This window comes from Eutrigla gurnardus (genome assembly GCF_963514095.1).
Source record: "Eutrigla gurnardus genome assembly, chromosome: 15".
In the NCBI taxonomy this organism is placed as follows: domain Eukaryota; kingdom Metazoa; phylum Chordata; class Actinopteri; order Perciformes; family Triglidae; genus Eutrigla; species Eutrigla gurnardus.
This window is the reverse complement of record NC_139938.1, coordinates 16,286,198-16,305,276: the sequence shown is the minus strand read 5'-3', so window position 1 is coordinate 16,305,276 and position 19,079 is coordinate 16,286,198. Positions and strand designations below refer to the sequence as shown.

Sequence of the window (19,079 nt, the reverse complement as noted above, 5' to 3'; positions counted from 1 at the left end):
CTGTTCTTTCTCATTATTTTAACTTAAAGGTATAATATACAATAATTTCATAAAAAAATAGGGAAAAAGCAATGTATAGACTGAGAAAAATAGTCCCTCTAAATCATCAATTACGACCCTCTATCTATGGTGATGTGACTCCCTCCTTTGCCTTTATTTTTCTGTTTTCTTCTTGTTTTGCATTCATGCACTTCTTATTTTTAACAATAAATGTAAATAACGCTATAACAAATCATCAACTTAATTATAATCAAGTAATATAATATATATGACATTAAAATGGACCGTTCAAATGGATATACCTTCACCTTTGGTACTTTAAATGGCCATTGAACCAAAAAAATAATAATCTGTGTGGATATTAATGTAGCACAATTAAATCTGTGAAACTACCAATACAAAATAACGAAAAAATCTAGGTTGGACTTAATATGCATTTGTTCAAAACCCCAAATATTTGCATGTTTTTCCTGAACAAGCTGAATTTATGTAATCTTTTTAGGTACATCCATATAACAAATGATGATGTTCTTTTGTTTATGCTGTTTTACTTGGAAAAAAGTAATTTTTCAGTACAAAAAATGTACACAAATAATAACTACGGTCCTCCTCTGTATGTCGATACCGAGGTGGACAGCTGGTTCAAAGGTTACACAATATTATTTCCAGATGATTAAATACAAAGGGACATACTTAATAATGCTATATTCCAGTTCTGCCAATAGAGCCCCCTTAATTCTTCACATTGTACCTTTAAGTATATTTTTATGCTGAAACATGAGTAATTCTTCCACCAGTCCTCAGGTCTCCTCTGTGATTCTGCAGCCTGTCCACTAGATGGCGCAACCCTCCATTAAACGGTCTGACAAACGAGTAACATATAAATCAAGCGAAGAAGAAACGGAGCCATGTGATTGGTTATTGCTAGGGGACAGCCAGCTTCAGAGCAAGCATCTTCAATTTAGGGCAGAAACAGTTGTTTTTTTCTAAAACGTAACTTCTACGTTCACGCAGCCGCTGCCGGACACGTTTTGGTTTTTATTTCTATGGCATCTGAAGCAGCCATCGGGTTTTTGTGACGTAGATGATGTAGTTTGGCCGGTTGTTTAGCAGGTGTGACGGGTTAGGGTTAGGGTTAGTCTCTGAGGTAAGTGAGCCAGCCTGCTAATGCCAGCTAGCTAGCTAGCTAGCTAGCGAATATCACAATTATATACAAGTACGGGTTGAAGTGTTTCTGGTTGTTCACGTTCAGCCCGATGGTTAGAGTCCGTTGTACTAAAGGAACATGATATATCCCGGACATAGAGGGTTAGCTGGTGATGCTGGCTGGTTCCTAACGTGCAAGCTAACGGTGATGATGCGCGCTGATGATGGGAAACTAGCGTTAATTTAGCTTTCATATAGCGTATATGACCTGTCCAGGGTGTACCCTGCCTTCGCCCAATGACAGCTGGGATCGGCTCCAGCCCCCCCGCGACCCTGAATACAGGATAAGCGGTAGACAATGGATGGATGGATGGATAGCATATATGCATATTACCAGGGGAGTAACGAAGTACAGATACTTTGTAACTGTACTTCCAGGTATCTGTACTTTACTTGAGTATTTATTTCCCCTGGCAACTTTACTTTTATTCCCTACATTAAATATATGTACTGTCAACTCCTTTCAAACTCAAAACGTTTCTTTTTTTAGTACATTTCAGAGTACTTTTTCCTTTTCGCTTGAGTAAAGTTAAATCAGTACTTCTACTTTGACCAGAGTCTTTTTGAACACAAGTATCAGTACTTCTACTTGAGAAGAGAACGTCTGTACTTTTTTCCCTGAACTTTTCTCGAAGCACCACAGAAATGCCTGTTGAGACAACAGTTGAGAATCAGCTGTTATATTGATGTTTTTCTTCATTCCTGCAATGATGCAATTTTAACAGAGATCTTGAAAACGGTATAATTTAGACATCAAACATATTATTTGCATTTCAATCGCCATTGAATTTGACACAATTGGGCTATAATGATCAAATCATCATGACATGGTTATGCAGTTGCTGTGAGGATTGATTTGAAACTTGATTTGAAAAGGTGGTGGGGGGATTTAAAAATGTCAGGCAGTAACATAAAACAGCAATATTACGTGTATCGGAAAAAGTGTGTTACCTTGGAATTACTATGCCCAAAGCACAATAAAATGTTGTTTATTGTGTTTAGACCAGCAGCTAGGACTTCTGTGATTCATCCCTAAGATCAGGAACTTTAAGCTTGCTGCAATGGATGAACAAAGTGTCGAGGTACGTACTGTACACACACCTCAGCTATAAGTACTTTTAAGGTGGAATGAACAGCATGAGATCTGCATTTTAAAGCACAGACATGATGGTTGATGCCTCAAGAATGGAAATGTTTAATTCTGATGTGAGAAACAAATTTTAATCTTAGGTTGTTGTGCCACTTACTAAGCCTGCTATCCAACCACAATTCCAGATATTTATAAGGTGGAATAATACATTAATATTTCTCCACGTTATGTGTATGTGAGGAAGATGTTTGAGAGAATAAAACACTTTTATTTTCTTAGCAGCACAACAAGTTGGTATTTAAAGCCAGACTGTAATACAGATATGGCTTGATATGCATTCAAGATTTTCCCATCTGTTTAAAAATTGATAACACTGTTTTATTCTCCACTCATTAAGTACAACTTTACCATCCGATATGATCCAGGAACACGACTTTGCCACAAACCTGCTAACTTTTGTGAATCGTGCGATGCCGATGGTTGTGGTGATTTATTTTGTTCTGTGTCACACTGAGCATGGTCCTTTCTCTCCCGCTGTGCAGAGCATCGCAGAAGTGTTTCGCTGCTTCATCTGCATGGAGAAACTGAGGGATGCTCGTCTCTGTCCTCACTGCTCCAAACTCTGCTGCTTCAGCTGCATACGAGTGAGTGAACGTTTTATCCCTCACATGGGGCCCGTCGAGCTGATTTACGTTATTCGCTTTTTGTTAATATTTTAACAATATTTCACATTCTAATTCTAACACTCCATGTTCTTCATTTCAATCAATTAATTGTTTTGTTTTTGGTCTTTTTGTGGCATTTATTGATAATGGTTAGCATACTGAATTGCAGTAGAATCGGGTGTATTTGATAGTTGCAGCATGTTTGCGGCGGCTCTATTAAGGTGTGATGTCATTGTTTGACAGCGGTGGCTGACGGAGCAGAGGGCCCAGTGTCCACACTGCCGGTAAGAACCTGCTAACACACCTGCAGTCCCTCATCTGTGTACTACTATCTGTGTACTACTTGGATTACATAGGCTACATCGTTTGGCATTCTGTGGACAGCAAATGAAGAATTTCATTGTACAGGGAAACACATTTCTTTACTGTGGATATGATGATACACCCTTTAATGCCTTTAAAGAAAACGTGACCTGGGTGAAGTGTTTGTCATTGAAATGCAACCATCACAGAGGATGTTGTATTCATTTACATTTCTCAAGAGTCAGTACTTTATTTTTTTTTTTTTTTGTTTGAATACAAAGGGCTCCGCTCCAGCTGAGGGAGCTGGTCAACTGTCGCTGGGCAGAGGAGGTCACCCAGCAGCTGGACACGCTGCAGCTCTGCAGCCTCACCAAGCACGAAGACAGCGACAAGGACAAGTGAGCACCTCCTCTATGTGTTCAGTAGGGCTGAGGGATTTAAAAATCAGCACTTCCTGGTAGTATTTCAAGATTGTTGTTATAAGTGAAAGAAAAACATCTTTCGTGTATGTTTTTTTTTATATGTGGTTACAGAGCAACAATTCTGATTTTAAAGTAAACTACAGCACGTGCTGGAAAGTACCCTGGCTTAACTGTGTTAACTCTGTTTAAGGGCTTACCTTTTTACAGAACAATAGTTATTAATAGATCCTGTCAGCGCTTAGAGAGATTAAGTGACCAGTGCTGTGATGTCTGTGATGTGTACTATGCACAGAAATGCTGCTGTTTGATGCCTACAAGTGTTTAAAAAGTTATGTTAATCATGAGAAGTCGCATTGAATTGGACATTTCAAACTGCATTAGACATGAATTATGTTGAGCAAAATGAAAAGACATGCATGCAAGGTGTTTTGTGATTGGAGAGTAAATTGTGATAAAATTACAGAAACTGCCTGCAGCATGCATGGAAACGACCCGGTTTATAACATAGCTTTATTTTTCATCAAGGAGTGGCCTTGTGTTGATAGTTCTTTGGCATGAAATTTATTTGGATGGTGTAAAACAGCTCGGGGGCTTGAACTAGGCAAAGAAGGACGGGAATTTAGCAACACAAAGTCGACCTGTACATCGAAACTTAACCTAGGAATTATGTGCAAATGTTAATGAGCTCTGGAGGAGCTGTCTCCGTTTCAGGACGTAGTCCTCGGCAAACATCCTGGGATCCTGCAGGTTTTTCCCCCCAGGAAACGGAAAGAGAGAGAATCTTGGCTCGAACTCCCGGGAGATGCCGAGATCCCAGTTCAACCGTCCTGCTTTCTCCTCCGACACATGTTCATGTTTCTCCACCGTATAAAGCATTGTTGTCGTCCTCCGTCTCCTGGATTTGGCAACTTTGAGAGTTTTCTCTGAAAGCTTTTTTAGAAACACTGCAGTGAAACATTTCTCTCTCTCTCTGTCTGTGTCTGTGTCTGTGTCTGTGTCTTGTGTCTGTGTGTGCGTGTGTGTGTGCGTGTGTGTGTGCGTGCGTGTGTGTGTGCGTGTGTGTGTGTGTGTGTGTGTGTGTGTGTGTGTGTGTGTGTGTGTGTGTGTGTGTGTGTGTGTGTGTGTGTGTGTGTGTGTGTGTGTGTGTGTGTGTGTGTGTGTGTGTGTGTGTGTGTGTGTGTGTGTGTGTGTGTGTGTGTGTGTGTGTGTGTGTGTGTGTGTGTGTGTGTGTGTGTGTGTGTGTGTGTGTGTGTGTGTGTGTGTGTGTGTGTGTGTGTGTGTGTGTGTGTGTGTGTGTGTGTGTGTGTGTGTGTGTGTGTGTGTGTGTGTGTGTTCTCCCCTTGTACAGATGTGAGAACCACCTCGAGAAGCTGAGTGTTTTCTGCTGGACCTGTAAGAAATGCATCTGTCACCAGTGTGCTCTGTGGGGAGGCATGGTAACATTCCACATCTTTGTTTTTAGATCAGTGTTTCAGGCTGCATTCGATTATTTTCATGACTGATTAATCTGCCAAATAGATATGGGATGATATCTGGTTTTATCCAGATTGTAATTAAAAAAATACTCACAATAAAGTGATCGTAACTTCCATTATGGGGATAATTCTAAATATTGTGACTTGAAAAAGCCGTCTAGCTCACTGTCATGGTAGAGAAGTGAAAAGTAGTGCCTGAATAAAAAAATATATTTAAAATAAATACATTATTCTTTTTTTATGCAGATACCTTATGATTCATGATCATCTTATTGAAGATTATTTCATTGTTTTTTCACAAAAATGCCCAATGATGTCTTCACATAAGTTGCTTGGCTGACCAAGTCAGTTAACTTGCATGACATCCAATGAAACTGGAGTCCGGAGACAGACTGGTGTTTTTGTCGTCCCCAGCATGGCGGCCATACCTTCAAGCCTCTGGTGGAGATCTACGAGCAGCACGTGACCAAAGTGAAGGAGGAGGTCGCCAAGCTCCGCCGCCGCCTCATGGAGCTCATCAGTCTGGTGCAGGAAGTGGTGAGACTGCTCATTTTATACAAGAAAAGACGGACTCACACACATTCACTCTTCCTACAGGATGAAAGCTTTCTTTTTGAATTCACGATTTTATTTTTGGAAATATTCTGCTTCCATTCAGCCTTTCAAAACCAACATTTTCACTGCGTTAAAAATACAGATTGGCGTTGGAATCGTATTAAAGGCAGTCTGGAAGCAATGTTGTTTTAAAAAGATTAAATTGGTGACATTTAAAGAAATATTTTACATTTTTAAAAGTTCAGGTAACACTGGAGGAGTACTGCTGACTTCCACTAGGTGGTGCCAACATGACTTGATATTTCAATTGCTGTGTGTGTGTGTGTGTGTGTGTGTGTGTGTGTGTGTGTGTGTGTGTGTGTGTGTACGGTGTGTACGGTGTGTACGGTGTGTACGGTGTGTACGGTGTGTGTGTGTACGGTGTGTGTGTCTGTATGGTGTGTGTGTACGGTGTGTGTGTGTGTGTGTGTGTGTGTCAGGAGAGGAATGTGGAGGCTGTCAGAGGAGCGAAGGACGAGAGGGTCAGAGAGATCCGGAACGCCGTGGAGATGATGATCGCTCGTCTGGACAACCAGCTGAAGAACAAACTCATCACCCTGATGGGTAAGAAGACTCGCTGTCCCAGTGCAGCTGTGTTGAGTTTGCTTTATAACACACTCTTATATGGATCTTTAGGCTGGTTACTTTGGTAACCAGCACAAAGGCTGATACAACCCCACTTTCCGGATGTTCACCTTTTTGTCTGAATTACAGAATACGCTCTCCTTTAAATAGCGTTATGACGCCAGCGATGTGACGTATTCCGTTTCTGAAAAGAGCTCTCTTGACATGAAGACACGTTAACTGGCACTCGAGTGTCTAAAGCTTGGACCTCAAGCCAACAGAATATGCAGACTCCCCGCTGAAAGCCGCTACCTTTTATAGTTGCGAGGCGATACACAGATGAAATATTCATCCGGGCGGAGCGGCTGCATGCACTCAGCGTCCACAGCGCCGCACTGCCTCTGACCACTCTGCAGCCTCCGTCAGGCCTCACATCCAGCACTCACTGAGGCACACGCTGAAAATAGAAATCCTTCCTCCCCACCAGGCCAGAAGACGTCCTTGACCCAGGAGACGGAGCTGCTGGAGTCTCTCCTGCAGGAGGTGGAGCATCAGGTCGGTGTAGCTGCACTGTGCGTTGTTGTCTCCTTGCTGCTGCTCGCTGAGCTGTGTTGAATTCAAATGAAATTAAAATCATAACACCACCTCTCTTTGTTACTGGAGTACATACCGGTTATGTTGTTAAGGATCGGCCAAAAACAATGTGCCGTCATTGATGGATGGACTGTTTGTGTGTCGCACAGCTTCACTCCTGCAGTAAGAGTGAGCTGATCTCCAAGAGCCCAGAGATCCTGCTCATGTTCCAGCAGGTCCATCGCAAACCCATGCAGTCCTTCGTCACCACGCCGGTCCCCCCAGACTTCACCAGGTAACAGCTGCTTTACAGGTCACGTTGAGGTCAGCTGTGTCGCGGCCAGGACTGCATGTAGCAAACATCCCCATCATCCGTTCAATCTCTAGATTTTATGTATTAGTTTGATTCATCACATCAAATGGGGAACCTCAATCTGGCACGTGTCTGTCCCAACCTGTGACCAATTTATGATGGAATGAAAGTTAATATGGACCTCCCTCTGTGTGCTTTCAGTGAGCTGGTTCCTGCCTACGATTCCAGCACTTTTGTTCTGGTCAACTTCAGGTAAATCCTCTGTCGTTGATCCAGGTGTCGCTGCTGCTGCAGACATGAAATCACGTGTTTGTGTTTGTGTTCTGCAGCACCCTGAGGCAGCGGGCCGACCCGGTCTACAGCCCTCCTCTGCAGATATCTGGGCTCTGCTGGAGGCTCAAGGTCTACCCGGTGAGTTTCTCTCCTCCCCATACTTTCCATTAGGATAGGGCGATAAATTCCTGCACTGACTGTTCTTGCTCGTTTTATCTTGTGTGTCGGGGAAACAAAATACATTCTAGTGAGCGAAATATTTCACTTTATAATGAATATAAACCGTAAGTGTTCGACCACTGCTGTGTTTCTGTTTCAGTGTTTTTTGGTTTGTTCTCCCCACGATGATGACTGGGAACTGTAGTTCTAGAGATCTAAGAATGAATGTTTAACATAACTCTTGTGATGTGTTTCCTGTCAGGACGGCAACGGTGTGGTCCGTGGAAACTACCTGTCGGTGTTTTTGGAGCTGTCTGCCGGACTCCCTGAGACATCAAAGTACGAATCGTTTCTCTAGAAATCTCCTTTAAATCTGTCTCTGCAGTCTTTGTCTTTTACAGTCAACTCTGAAGTGAGTAAAACATGAGAATGATGAAGTTTGTCTTCTCAATGCACTGAGAAGCTGTGAACTCGACGGGATGAATTATTGCCAAATTAAAGGATGAGATCTGTTTTAATGACTGTGAACATATTCCATGAGAAGACCACAGTCGACTATGGATGTTGTGTATTTCCCTGCGTGATGTTGTGTGTGTAGGTATGAGTACCGCGTGGAGATGGTCCATCAGGCCTCCAGTGATCCAACCAAGAACATCATTCGGGAGTTTGCCTCTGACTTTGAGGTTGGTGAATGCTGGGGCTACAACCGCTTCTTCAGACTGGACCTCCTGGCCAGCGAGGGTTACCTGAACATGCAGACGGACACGCTGGTCCTCCGGTGGGCTCACACACACACACACACACACACACACTCATCTGGTCGTATAGAAACAAGCAGCGGAGCCGTTCTGATGTCAAAGACTAAGGGTTTTCATGTGTGTGCTGCTCAGCTACCAGGTTCGCTCCCCCACCTTCTTCCAGAAGTGCAGAGATCAGTACTGGTACATCAGCCAGCTGGAGTCGGCCCAGAGCGGCTACATCCAGCAGATCAACAACCTCAAAGAGGTACTGTGTTCTTTAATTTCATCCACACAGTGTGATGTTGAAGCTGATCCGATATCTCATGCATTATTCAATGTCATGATTTCAGAGGTTGGCCATCGAGCTGTTTCGCCGTCAGACGTCGCGCAGCTCCTCCCCCCCCGACCTGAGGCTCGCCACCACGGCCTCTGAAAGAGACCCCCGCTCGGTGAAGAGCGACGACGACATCCAGACCACGTTGACCAACGCTAAGAAAGGCGAAGAAGAAGAGAGGACGCTGCAAGATGACTCTAATGTAAGGCTGGAATACATATGTCGGTATGTCGGCCACAAACGCATGAGCTTGGTGTGACCGCGGTGCCGCCGTGTTGTTCAGGAGCTGTCGGACGGTGACTTGGAGGTGGACTGTCTGACCGAAGAGGAGGTGAACCCGCTGGACGGCAGCAGCACCTCGGGGAGCTCCACGGCAACCAGCAACACCGAGGAGAACGACATCGACGAGGAGACCATGTGAGAACAATCATGTCCTTGAACTTCCAAAACCCATCATTCATGCATAATCTTTTTATTTTCTTTACAAATGTAAAAATGGTCCTGATCTGGTAATGATCTGTTATAAAATGTACCATGAGAATGAATAAATACAGGAATAAATAACAATTTATTTGCATGTATTTCCACAGGTCAGGAGAGAATGATGTGGACTTTATTGGGAACCTGGAGACGGAAGAAGGAGAGCTTCCTGATGACTTGGCTGGAGCAGCAGGTAATAATGAATATATATATATATATATATATATATATATATATATATATATATATATATATATATATATATATATATATATATATATATAATTTTTTTTTTTTTTTTTTTTTTTTTTCCGTCTGTTAGCAGACACTCTTCATCAGAATCAGTGAAAACTTGGGTCAAAGGAATGAAGCCCAAATTGTACTTTCCATGTCCACATAACCTCAAGAGACTGTAACATTCATTTTGTCACCTGCTTATATCCTTGTTTGTTCTGATTCAGGGATAAATATGTATTTAAATGTTGTACTTGGACCTCAGTTGAATTTGTGTTCAGACTGCAATCTCGACAATGAAAACGCCCTAAACACCCCCCTCTTATTAACTGTTTGTGATTGGTCAGAATTTTGTGGGATGTTTTGAATTTCTGGAAACATCTCCAACCCTGAAAAGTGATGATGGATCATTTTCCATAAAGTCTGTAGACACTTGGAATAACAGTCTGAGCCTGCAAGCACCATGATGCCCATTCATCACTTACACACAAAAACGTCTTTTTATTTTCTCGATTTTTGTTATAAACAAAAAGTTTCTCATAGCCTAAGGTGACGTCTGTTGAATATGTTGCAAAACCTGAAGATATCCAGACGGAAGAAAAGCAAATAAATCCTGAATGTTTGCGAAGATGGATCCATCAAATATTTAACGTCCTGCCATGGATGAAGGCTCGCTCTCCTCTTCTGTTGAGGCAAATATAAGCCTCGGCCACTATTTGACAATTTGCAGAATCAAATCCGTGTTGTGTTGTTTGGCAGCTGTACAAGCAGAACCCAGTGATATGATTGTGGGGCTCAGAGCAGCTCCTTCAGTGAGTTTCACTGTGTTGGTGTTGAAAGGCGTGAAGAGGATGATGAGTCATTGTTGGTGCACTGTAGCCCCTTTGCAGCGTGCTCGTATAGAAACACTCGGTTCTATCTTTTAGTGGATCAGAATCGAGCCGAGCAAAATATCCTGATTTTTTTATGATACATTTATGCTTCAGCGCTAAAACGATAAACTATAAAGTCCAGCCCTTTAAAGCAGCCTACATTTTCAGAATTTGATACAGAGGTTTTGTCTGGAAAACCTTAACTGGGAATCAGAGAGCATCTCCTTCTGTCTGACTGACCATTGAATGCACTCAAATATCAAGTGGAAAAACAATAACAGAGGTTAATTAATTACTTCGCTACTTCACTGAAGTCATGTGATTTTTTTGATTTTCAACTTCTGAAGAGATATAGATGGGGGATGTCAGACAAGAGTGAACACAGTGTAACTGAAATATCTGCACTAAAAATGACTTCGCTAATAAGTATTAAGGTCTACATTTAATATGGTGAATAAGAGGGGACCCAAAATAGAGCTGTGAGGGACACCACAAGATGGAGCAGCACAGAAGGAGGAGGCATTTCCAAGCTTTAAAGAGATCTGTTTGTTTGTATTAAATTTGACAATAATCTAACTGTGAAACTCAACACCTTTTTACCACAACATCTTTTATAAGGCAGACCTCATTAATGTCACCTTGGACGATCACATAACCCAGAAGAAATGTGCAACCACACGGTATGTGAACCGTATATAACCTCTGTCTTGTGCAGGAGGATCCAGCTCCAGCGTTCGTTCCTTGCATCGCAGCGCTGCCGGTGGTCGCAGTGCCGGTGGTGGCGGAGCCGGGGCTGGTGGTGCTGCTGGTCCAGGCAGCAACAGCCTCCTGGAGATAGACCCGGTCATCCTGATCCAGCTGCTGGATCTGAAGGAGCGCAGCAGCGTGGAGTCTCTGTGGGGCCTCCAGCCTCGGCCTCCTGTGTCTCTGCTGCACAGCCAAGGTGTGTGAACGCACCCTCAGCTTTTGGTGATTGAGAAAGTAGTGATATTTAGTGATTATGATTGTGCCATTGATTATTATGAAATATAATCACCCTTCCCAAAACTCAAGCAGACATTAACTCAATACAGATTCATGCCAAGCAAACGTGGATGTAAGAATGCAGAGTTTTGTTGACACTGAACGTAAGCAGGGATTTATTTTGAGCTCATTTCTAAAGCCACATTTCTTTGAGTGTCTGAACTGAGAAGTGAATGGAAGATTTATTTTTTCTCCAGCTTCTCTTCTTTCTCGTTATTCTTCCAGCTCATTCTCACTCCAGGAAAGACAGAGAGCGCCGGCCTCAGGTGGTTCGACGGTCGGCTCCAGACTCGGGGGTCCTGATCCGCCTCAAGGCTCAGATGGCTGAGGTCCGCAGCAAGATGTCTGATGTCAAGAGTCAAGTGCTGGAGGCCCGGGGGACCGGAGAGCCCAGGCCGGGCCCATCGGGGTGCTTCAGTGTGGAGGAGGTAGCCTCCCACCATGCTGATTCAGAGTCGTCAGCTTGTCGTAAAGCCGGTGAGCTGGACCTGCTGGGGAGAGCAGCTGCAGCTCGGTCCAGGCCCTGCCGCCCTGGTAAGGACCATCTGAACATCCTTGTTATCTAACTACCCCGACACCAGGAAGTATGACTACGTGTTGGGGCCGTTGTAGGTATCAATAGATAATTACGGAACCGGGGAGGGAGGAATATTATGAGGAATAGCTAAGAATACCTAAGATAACAGTCACAGATTTATCAGTTGAAAAAGTTTAGAATATTTAATTGTATTGTATTTAAAAAATGTTATAAAAAACGAAAGCGAATTAAGGCTTTGGAGGAAAAATAATAATAATAAATACATTATGGAGCTGGGGTGGGGGTTATATTCAGAGGAAAAAAAATCAGAAGTAATTTACAGCCGCTGAGTGGAAAACCATGGTATGATATTCGTCACCGTCTGAATTTTGTTGCTCCTGAAGTAGCAATCTTACTTTTTTTTAATATTTGTTGCTTCTTGAGCTCCAACCCAACCTGACACCAAATCATCATTATCTTAACCGACTCATTGCTCACAGTGCAAAACTGAGCCCGAGACGGAATTGGAGGTAATCTTAGAGCTCGTATACGTCAACTCTGTCTAGACTTGACGACAGACGAGGAGGCTCACAGGACTCCTGCTGGCAGAGTCGATATCTAATGTGATTCTACAGTTATTGGGGGTCCGAGGATCTGAGATAATATCATATTTGTGTCTTGTTTTCCTGTGTGCAGCCAGGAAATCTCTGTCTCCCGTCCTGGACAGCAGCAGCTCTCTGGTGGTGAAGAGGAGGAGTCAGGAGGAGAAGGAGCTGAGAGGAGCAGACGTGGCCACGGAGCTCAGCCTGCATCTGAAAGACGGGCTGGGAGCTGCAGAAGGTCCGTACTTTTCTGACTTACGTTACCCTTCCATTTGACCTCATTCAACTTATTAAATGTATATGGCGGACTTGTCCACGAACAACAACATCCTCAGCAACGTTAACCTTCATTTGGAGTCGTAAACTGAGCGACATCCATCAAATATTGATTAGAGCAGCCTTTAAAGTATCTTCAAATTGAGTTTGAAAACATGGACATGACTTTGGATTTGTATGTCCTTCACTGGAGCAGGTGACCAGCACCCCTTCACCCACGTAGCACCTTGCATGTTTTTTAATGCCGGCGAACACCCACTTAGTCTCTCTCGCCAGGATGGAAACTGAAAAACTCTGCTCCCGTCTCTGCATCAGGAATGCTGAAGGCCGACGGCACCCAAGGGCCCCTGGTGTCCCTCAGTGGCTCCTCGTTGGAGCAGCCGTCCTCCACCTCCAAGCAGCAGCAGTACTCGGTGGAGCAGCAGCTGTACGGGGCCTCGGGGCCGCGGGACGACATCTTTTCCTTAGCGGGGCCGAGCTACATGACTGCCAGCAAGACCTGTGGAGGCAGGACCCTTGGGTGGGGCTCTGAGACACGGCGTGCACAGGAATACTCCACCTTCTTTCTGCCCCGCCCCTCACCAACACTCTCTTTGTTCCTGCAGGGCCGCCATGTTGGAGTGTGAATCTGAAAGCTCAGGAAACTCCCATCATTCCCTGCTGGAGGCCGCCTCTGCACAGTCGAGTGAAGGTGTGTTCCAGTACCCGTACTCCCATACTACTACTACTATACTTCTATTATATTATATCTAATATTAGTGTTTGGTACCTCCCTAATTAATGCACAGAATGGAGGGGTGGTAAGGTATTGGGTTTTATTGCAGGTTGTGGTTAAAAAAGGCCTCACAATATGTTTCTTTTTTCTTTTTCAAGAAAATCGTCCTGCAGGGAGACGTTATGATTTATGATCGTTGTATTTAAGATTATATTATATGTCGTAAATCCAAGTCGGAAACTCAAACTAGCCCAAGTTCTGAGGCTAAGTCTTTTTTTAAAGGGTTACCCAAGATCCTTCTTTTTAAATGTCTTATTTTAGATTTTCAGAACAAGGTCATGAAATGTCTTTAACAAAAAGTCATATTTTCAGTTCTCTTTGCTAGTGGCGCTGTGGTAATTGATGCAACGCCTCTGCAGATGTAACCATGCAAACACTACAGGTGTCCATGTTCTCCAGATGAGATACGCCGAGACACATTTAGAGACTGACTCAGAATTATTGACGTGCGACTGCAGGATTGAAGACGAGGGTCGGAGTTCAAGGTGCCACATTGTGTCTCGATTGAATGCGTACTGCATGTAATAGTACACACTTTGTAAGGGCAGCTGCAGTGTGTGCAGAAGTAAGAAGAAGAGGTGTGTGTGATTGTGTTTACCCTCAGGAGGGTTTTATGTTTAGCTTGTGCAGAAATGACAGAAAGCAGCCGGTAGCTCAGCGTTCACTGGAAACGGCTAGAATGAATCCGTCCAACACAAACAGAAATCACCTCCGAAGCTCTCCAGCTGACGGTTAGATCTTGTTTGTTTGTTAAGTGTAAAAACAACATTTTGCTGTTTCTCTATGGGTCGCTGTGTGTGACTGGTTCTTGGCTGGGACCAGTAATATCCCAGTAGCATCCTGGAGTCTCTGCTGGTTGTTAAGAGCCAAAAAATAATAACGGGCTGCTGGCTGACGCTCGTATCAAACACACATGAGAGTGATGTTGATCGTCTCATCTAAGTCTTCATTTGAACCATTTAAATGCGTTTCCCCCCCCTCCAAAAAATATTCAAACCTAAATTCTTATCAGGATGTTGTGTGTGTTTTAAGCACATTTTAATGATTGTCGGGATCATAACGGGAAGTGAGTTGAATGGCAGGTCTGAGGTGTCTTCCTGTCTGTCTGACGGCCTCGTCCCGTCTGTCTGACGGTCTCATCCTGTCTGTCTGAGGGTCTCGTCCTGTCTGTCTGACGGTCTCATCCCGTCTGTCTGTAGATCAGCCGGCGTCTGTCCTGGTGGCGGCGACGAGCAGCGACAGCGACACTGAGGACGAGGCTCTGCAGAGCAGCAACTCTCGCTACGACAACCAGACTCCTCCATGCTCAGGTGAACCAACACACACACACACACACACACACACCTGATAACCAGACTCCTCCCTGCTCAGGTGAACCAGCACACACACAGCGACCCTGATAACCAGCTCTCATTTTAATCTGCATGCGGGCTCGCCTCTCTGCTGCGTCTGCATTATCCAGCACACACACAGAGAGCAGAGGTAGTAATTTCTGTGATGTTCACAAACAAAAGATGACCATCCTCAGGAAAAACTTGCCTCAAAGAGTGTTGAAATCCAACCGACGGCTGGTTCAGAGCTTCGGTGTGAATATTAAGGAATCTCACATTGACGCCAAGCCGTCTGCCAACGATGAGCACAGTGAGAGTGACATAAAACAGTTAAACACTGGTCAGGTTTCCATAATTATCTGCAACTACTGCTCTGTAAATGTTGCAAGTTGGTTCGTCAAGAGTAACAGTTGGTGGCGCTAAGAGTGCCTTAAGCTTGCATTCTCTCTGCTGGCCATCAGGGGGCCAGCAAGACGAATAAAGAATATAAGATTATTAAATTAAGCATAATACAGCAGCAACACTTTGTTTTGGTAATAAATGTCTTTTACAGATGTTTTTATTGTGTCGACCACCTCCCAGGAAGTGGATCCAGTTATTCCTCCTCTCTTCTTCCAGGAGAGCAGATTCTGTCTGACGACATGAGTCTGCCCGCCGACAGGTGAAAACCCCCGTCGGCGGCCTCGCGGTGATGCCATAACGGCCCGGGGACGACACACACACACTTTACGTTACACACACACACACACACACACACACACACTGTAGAGCAGAAGACTTGCTTATCACGCATGAAGCCGGACAGCCGAACACGACTCACCTGCTTGTCTGGAAACAGAAACATTTCTCTTGGTGTCCTGAATATTTTCTTTTTGCAGAATTAGACAACAGAAATAATGATGTCGGCCAGTTTATGTGGTTGTCATTAGGATTTTTCACCTAATTTAAGATTACATTATATTTATTATAAGGGACGTTTCTGTCAGTTCTTTCACGGCCAGCAACGACTGCATCTCTGAAAGTCTTTAAGGCTCTTTAACGTGAAACCAGTACATTAACCTGAGCTACAGGACCTCCTTTAGTCACCTTTTAATAAGTCTGCAGAGTCTTGAGGATGAACTGTATATAATCTGTCAATAAGAGCTTTGTGTTTTCTAACAACCTGCCGTCTGAGTCTCCACGCCTCCTCGGCTCGCTTCGCCGTGTCCCTGCACCACCCGGAACCAGAAACGCCATGATTCACTCCTCCTCACATTAAGTCATCCTGACACCACAGCGCGTTTTCTGCTCATTTATGTTAATGTCTCAGCAGCAGCCACCACGTCTTCCTTTATGGGACATTTGAAGGGGTTAAATCATCACTGAACCGCTCGCTGCTGAAACCTTTGACTGACACCCCAACAACGACCAAGCAGCTGTTTTTGTCTTTGAAATCTGGTGTCCAGCCGCAGAGAGTCAAGAGCACTCTCAATGTTTGTAGCGTGAATATGAAGCCCCAGCTGCCTAGCTTAGCATTAAAAATATATTTTTTTATACCTTCAGTGGCCCTAAAACACCGTTTAAGTTTACCACGAGAGGGAAGATAAATTGTTTTGTTTTTTTGTAAATTTGGATCAATGGACTTGAAGTTTAAACGGTGGTGCATGAAGACTTTTGAATTTGAAAGGAACTTGACAGCAACAGTTTGAAGGTCTGTGATTCTGCACCGATGCTCACAGCTTCACTGGCTCGTCTTCACCTCGTTAAACAGCTGCTGCAGAAACGCTGCACGTTACCGGGAGGAAACAGACTTTAAATCAACATAATTCCACTTTGTATGACTGTCTCCTGACTCTGAAGTGGACCTTTTCCTCTTCATTGAGCCACGTCATTGGTTTTCCTGTAAATATGTGTGCCTGTAAGTGCACAGCTTCATCGGCTGGACTGAAGGAGGACGTCAAACTCAAATCATTGTTTTCTCTTGCGTTACATGTTTCTCGTACAGGGGAGGCACTTATCTTTTATTCACCTCTTCTATTATTTGTACTTGTTGTGTCAAAAGCTGCGTTCTATTTTTGAATGTGCCCAGAATGCACTCGGCATTGTCTTATGTGTAAATTTCCTTATTTAAATAAATGACATGTTTTATGATCCTGGAAATGACCACGTTGTCGTGTTTCCTGTCTGAATGGTAAAATGGCTCAGTTTGTCTTAAAGGGACAGAGTTGAGGATTTAGAGGGATCTGTCGGCAGAAATAAAGTTATTGTTAGTTATTATTAAAATTTATGTTTTCTTTAGTGTGCAATAGTGTACAATATTGAGATCATTTCCATTCCGTTTCTTTTCACTTCTACTTAAAATATGTCACTTTCTACATTTATTTAATAACTTAAGGTTATTATAGATTTTGATTATTATTATTAGAAATATAAATGAACGTGTATGTCTTCCATTAAGTTGGAAGTTTATTTTGAAAAGACGTTGCATGTTGCGAGCCTCAGTCTCCACTTATGACGCACAGTGTCTTTTCAAAATAAAACAGGAAGTCAGATTTATGAAGCAAAATAATTGACTTCCTTTGAGGGGAAAAAAGTGTCACGGTCACGTGACTTGGACTCGTGTGTGTATTAACAGCTTACGTTTAAAAAAACAAATGTCAAATTTTACTTTTAGTTTTGCGCAGGACTCGAACAGCGGTCTCCTTGGCCGAAGTCTTTGCTTTAGTTAGCGTGGTGAAGCTCGGGTTGTGGCTTTCAGGCTCCCACGATGGCTGAGGAGCAGTTAGACTGAATACGTTCGTGGACTGAACCCTAATAAAGTGTTTTCCTGCTCCTCACTGGAGGGAGAACCTCACCTTCTATCCTCTCTGGGTTTCGTCAACCCATTTCTTTTTCTACCCCAATGAAACCTCCAAACTGCTGGAATGGAGAGAACAAAGCCTGATTACGAGTGGAGGGGGTGAACCGAGTCTTTTTATAGCAGGAATGTGGAGGACCGCTCTCTTGTTTCTGTAGAAAGCCGTTTATGTAACAGCAGACAGCGACATGAAAGCCTGTTACAGCATCGCGTGGCTGCCGGCGTTTCACTGCAGGGAACACTAAGGTCCGGTTTGTTCATGTTACTCTTCTGCTGCATGGCTTCATAACTCCGGGGCTAGATTAGTGGGTAACCTTTGCTTGGTATTTAAGTTATTTACACTGTATTTAAGTTTTAAGTGGCTTTTTAAGAAAAAAAAAAGAAAGCTGGAGCATTTATGATGTCACCGCCAGCTGAAGGGACGTTTTAGAAGCAGGGAAACGCAGACTGGCCAATCAGAGCGCTGGCTATCTGACATTATCAAAAACACATTTAAAAAAACACAGTAAACCTAAATGTTTTACATGAAAAAATACAGTCAATGAAGTTGCCAATTAATTGTCTTAATTGAGCTTCAAAACTATTTTTGTCTGAAAACATCTTCATTTGTAAACTAAAGCTCCCAGATAGAGTAGTGTAGTAGAGTAGGCATGAGAAAAGTGTACTTTTTTTTGCTAAAGTATGGAGCTTGAGTAAACATACTTGGTTAAATTCCAGCAAAGGATGCTGGGAAATGAAACTGAGCCTCATGAGGAGCAGAGACAATCACAACTCTTCAGGAAAGAAAAGGCGTCAGTCGAGGACTTGTTCTAATCTTTATGTACATGATAATCAGTCACCAGTTACAGTACACATATTTTTATATACTACAGGAACACGTAATACAGGTACTCAATGTGTTTTTTTTTAACCTAACCTCCATGTTGAAGAAGAGCCAATCGTTGGGTTTGTCTCTGCTTGAAGAAGCAGCGACCAATCACATCCCTCAGTCATCTTATTTACACTCCCTGTCATAGAGTGCTGTAGGAATGAGTCAGAAAACCCAGAAATTAGTCAAAAAAATGTTTTTTGCACTTCCTTTTCCCTTGTCACAAAGTCGATGTGTTTTTTTTTTTTAGATGCCTGAAATAAGCTGTGATCAACACAAGCTTGAGTTTTTTACATTCTGTTCTACGATATGAAACACGTTAGTAAAGAACATTTTCTGTTTCGTGTCGAGCGTAAAATGGGTGCAATGCTATCTTAGCATCCTAAATTAGCATCCCTGCTGCACTCTATTAGCCACATTGGCATTAATCTCACCAGAAAGGGTTCTTTTCAAATGGACCAAACCGCTGAAACGTCCGGCCTCCTTTAGTTCGTGAAGATGAATTCTTCGCATTCATTTTTCTGCGTGACACCAGGATTATTTAATTTTAGCTC

The 19,079-nt window shown here is 43.3% G+C and overlaps 1 protein-coding gene across 2 annotated transcripts; it reads left to right on the top strand.

The window, feature by feature from the left end:
• Window positions 1-938: 938 nt before the first annotated feature.
• On the top strand, window positions 939-16,957 carry trim37 (tripartite motif containing 37). Of its 2 annotated transcripts, XM_084028758.1 has the most exons (25): window positions 939-1,147; window positions 2,209-2,288; window positions 2,839-2,940; window positions 3,205-3,245; window positions 3,546-3,662; window positions 5,035-5,122; window positions 5,576-5,698; window positions 6,196-6,319; window positions 6,807-6,874; window positions 7,063-7,187; window positions 7,407-7,457; window positions 7,535-7,616; window positions 7,900-7,976; window positions 8,236-8,415; window positions 8,528-8,642; window positions 8,728-8,913; window positions 8,995-9,128; window positions 9,302-9,384; window positions 11,013-11,240; window positions 11,546-11,854; window positions 12,534-12,677; window positions 13,031-13,235; window positions 13,321-13,406; window positions 14,690-14,800; window positions 15,440-16,957. In XM_084028758.1, exons 2-25 carry the CDS (start codon window positions 2,268-2,270, stop codon window positions 15,484-15,486), a joined length of 2,847 nt encoding a protein of 948 aa, XP_083884884.1. In that variant the 5' UTR covers window positions 939-1,147; window positions 2,209-2,267; the 3' UTR covers window positions 15,487-16,957. The 2 variants fall into 2 exon arrangements, with proteins under 2 accessions (XP_083884884.1, XP_083884885.1); XM_084028759.1 differs by lacking the exons at window positions 939-1,147; window positions 15,440-16,957 and adding an exon at window positions 14,862-15,384 and having other exon boundaries at window positions 2,119-2,288.
• Window positions 16,958-19,079: the final 2,122 nt, after the last annotated feature.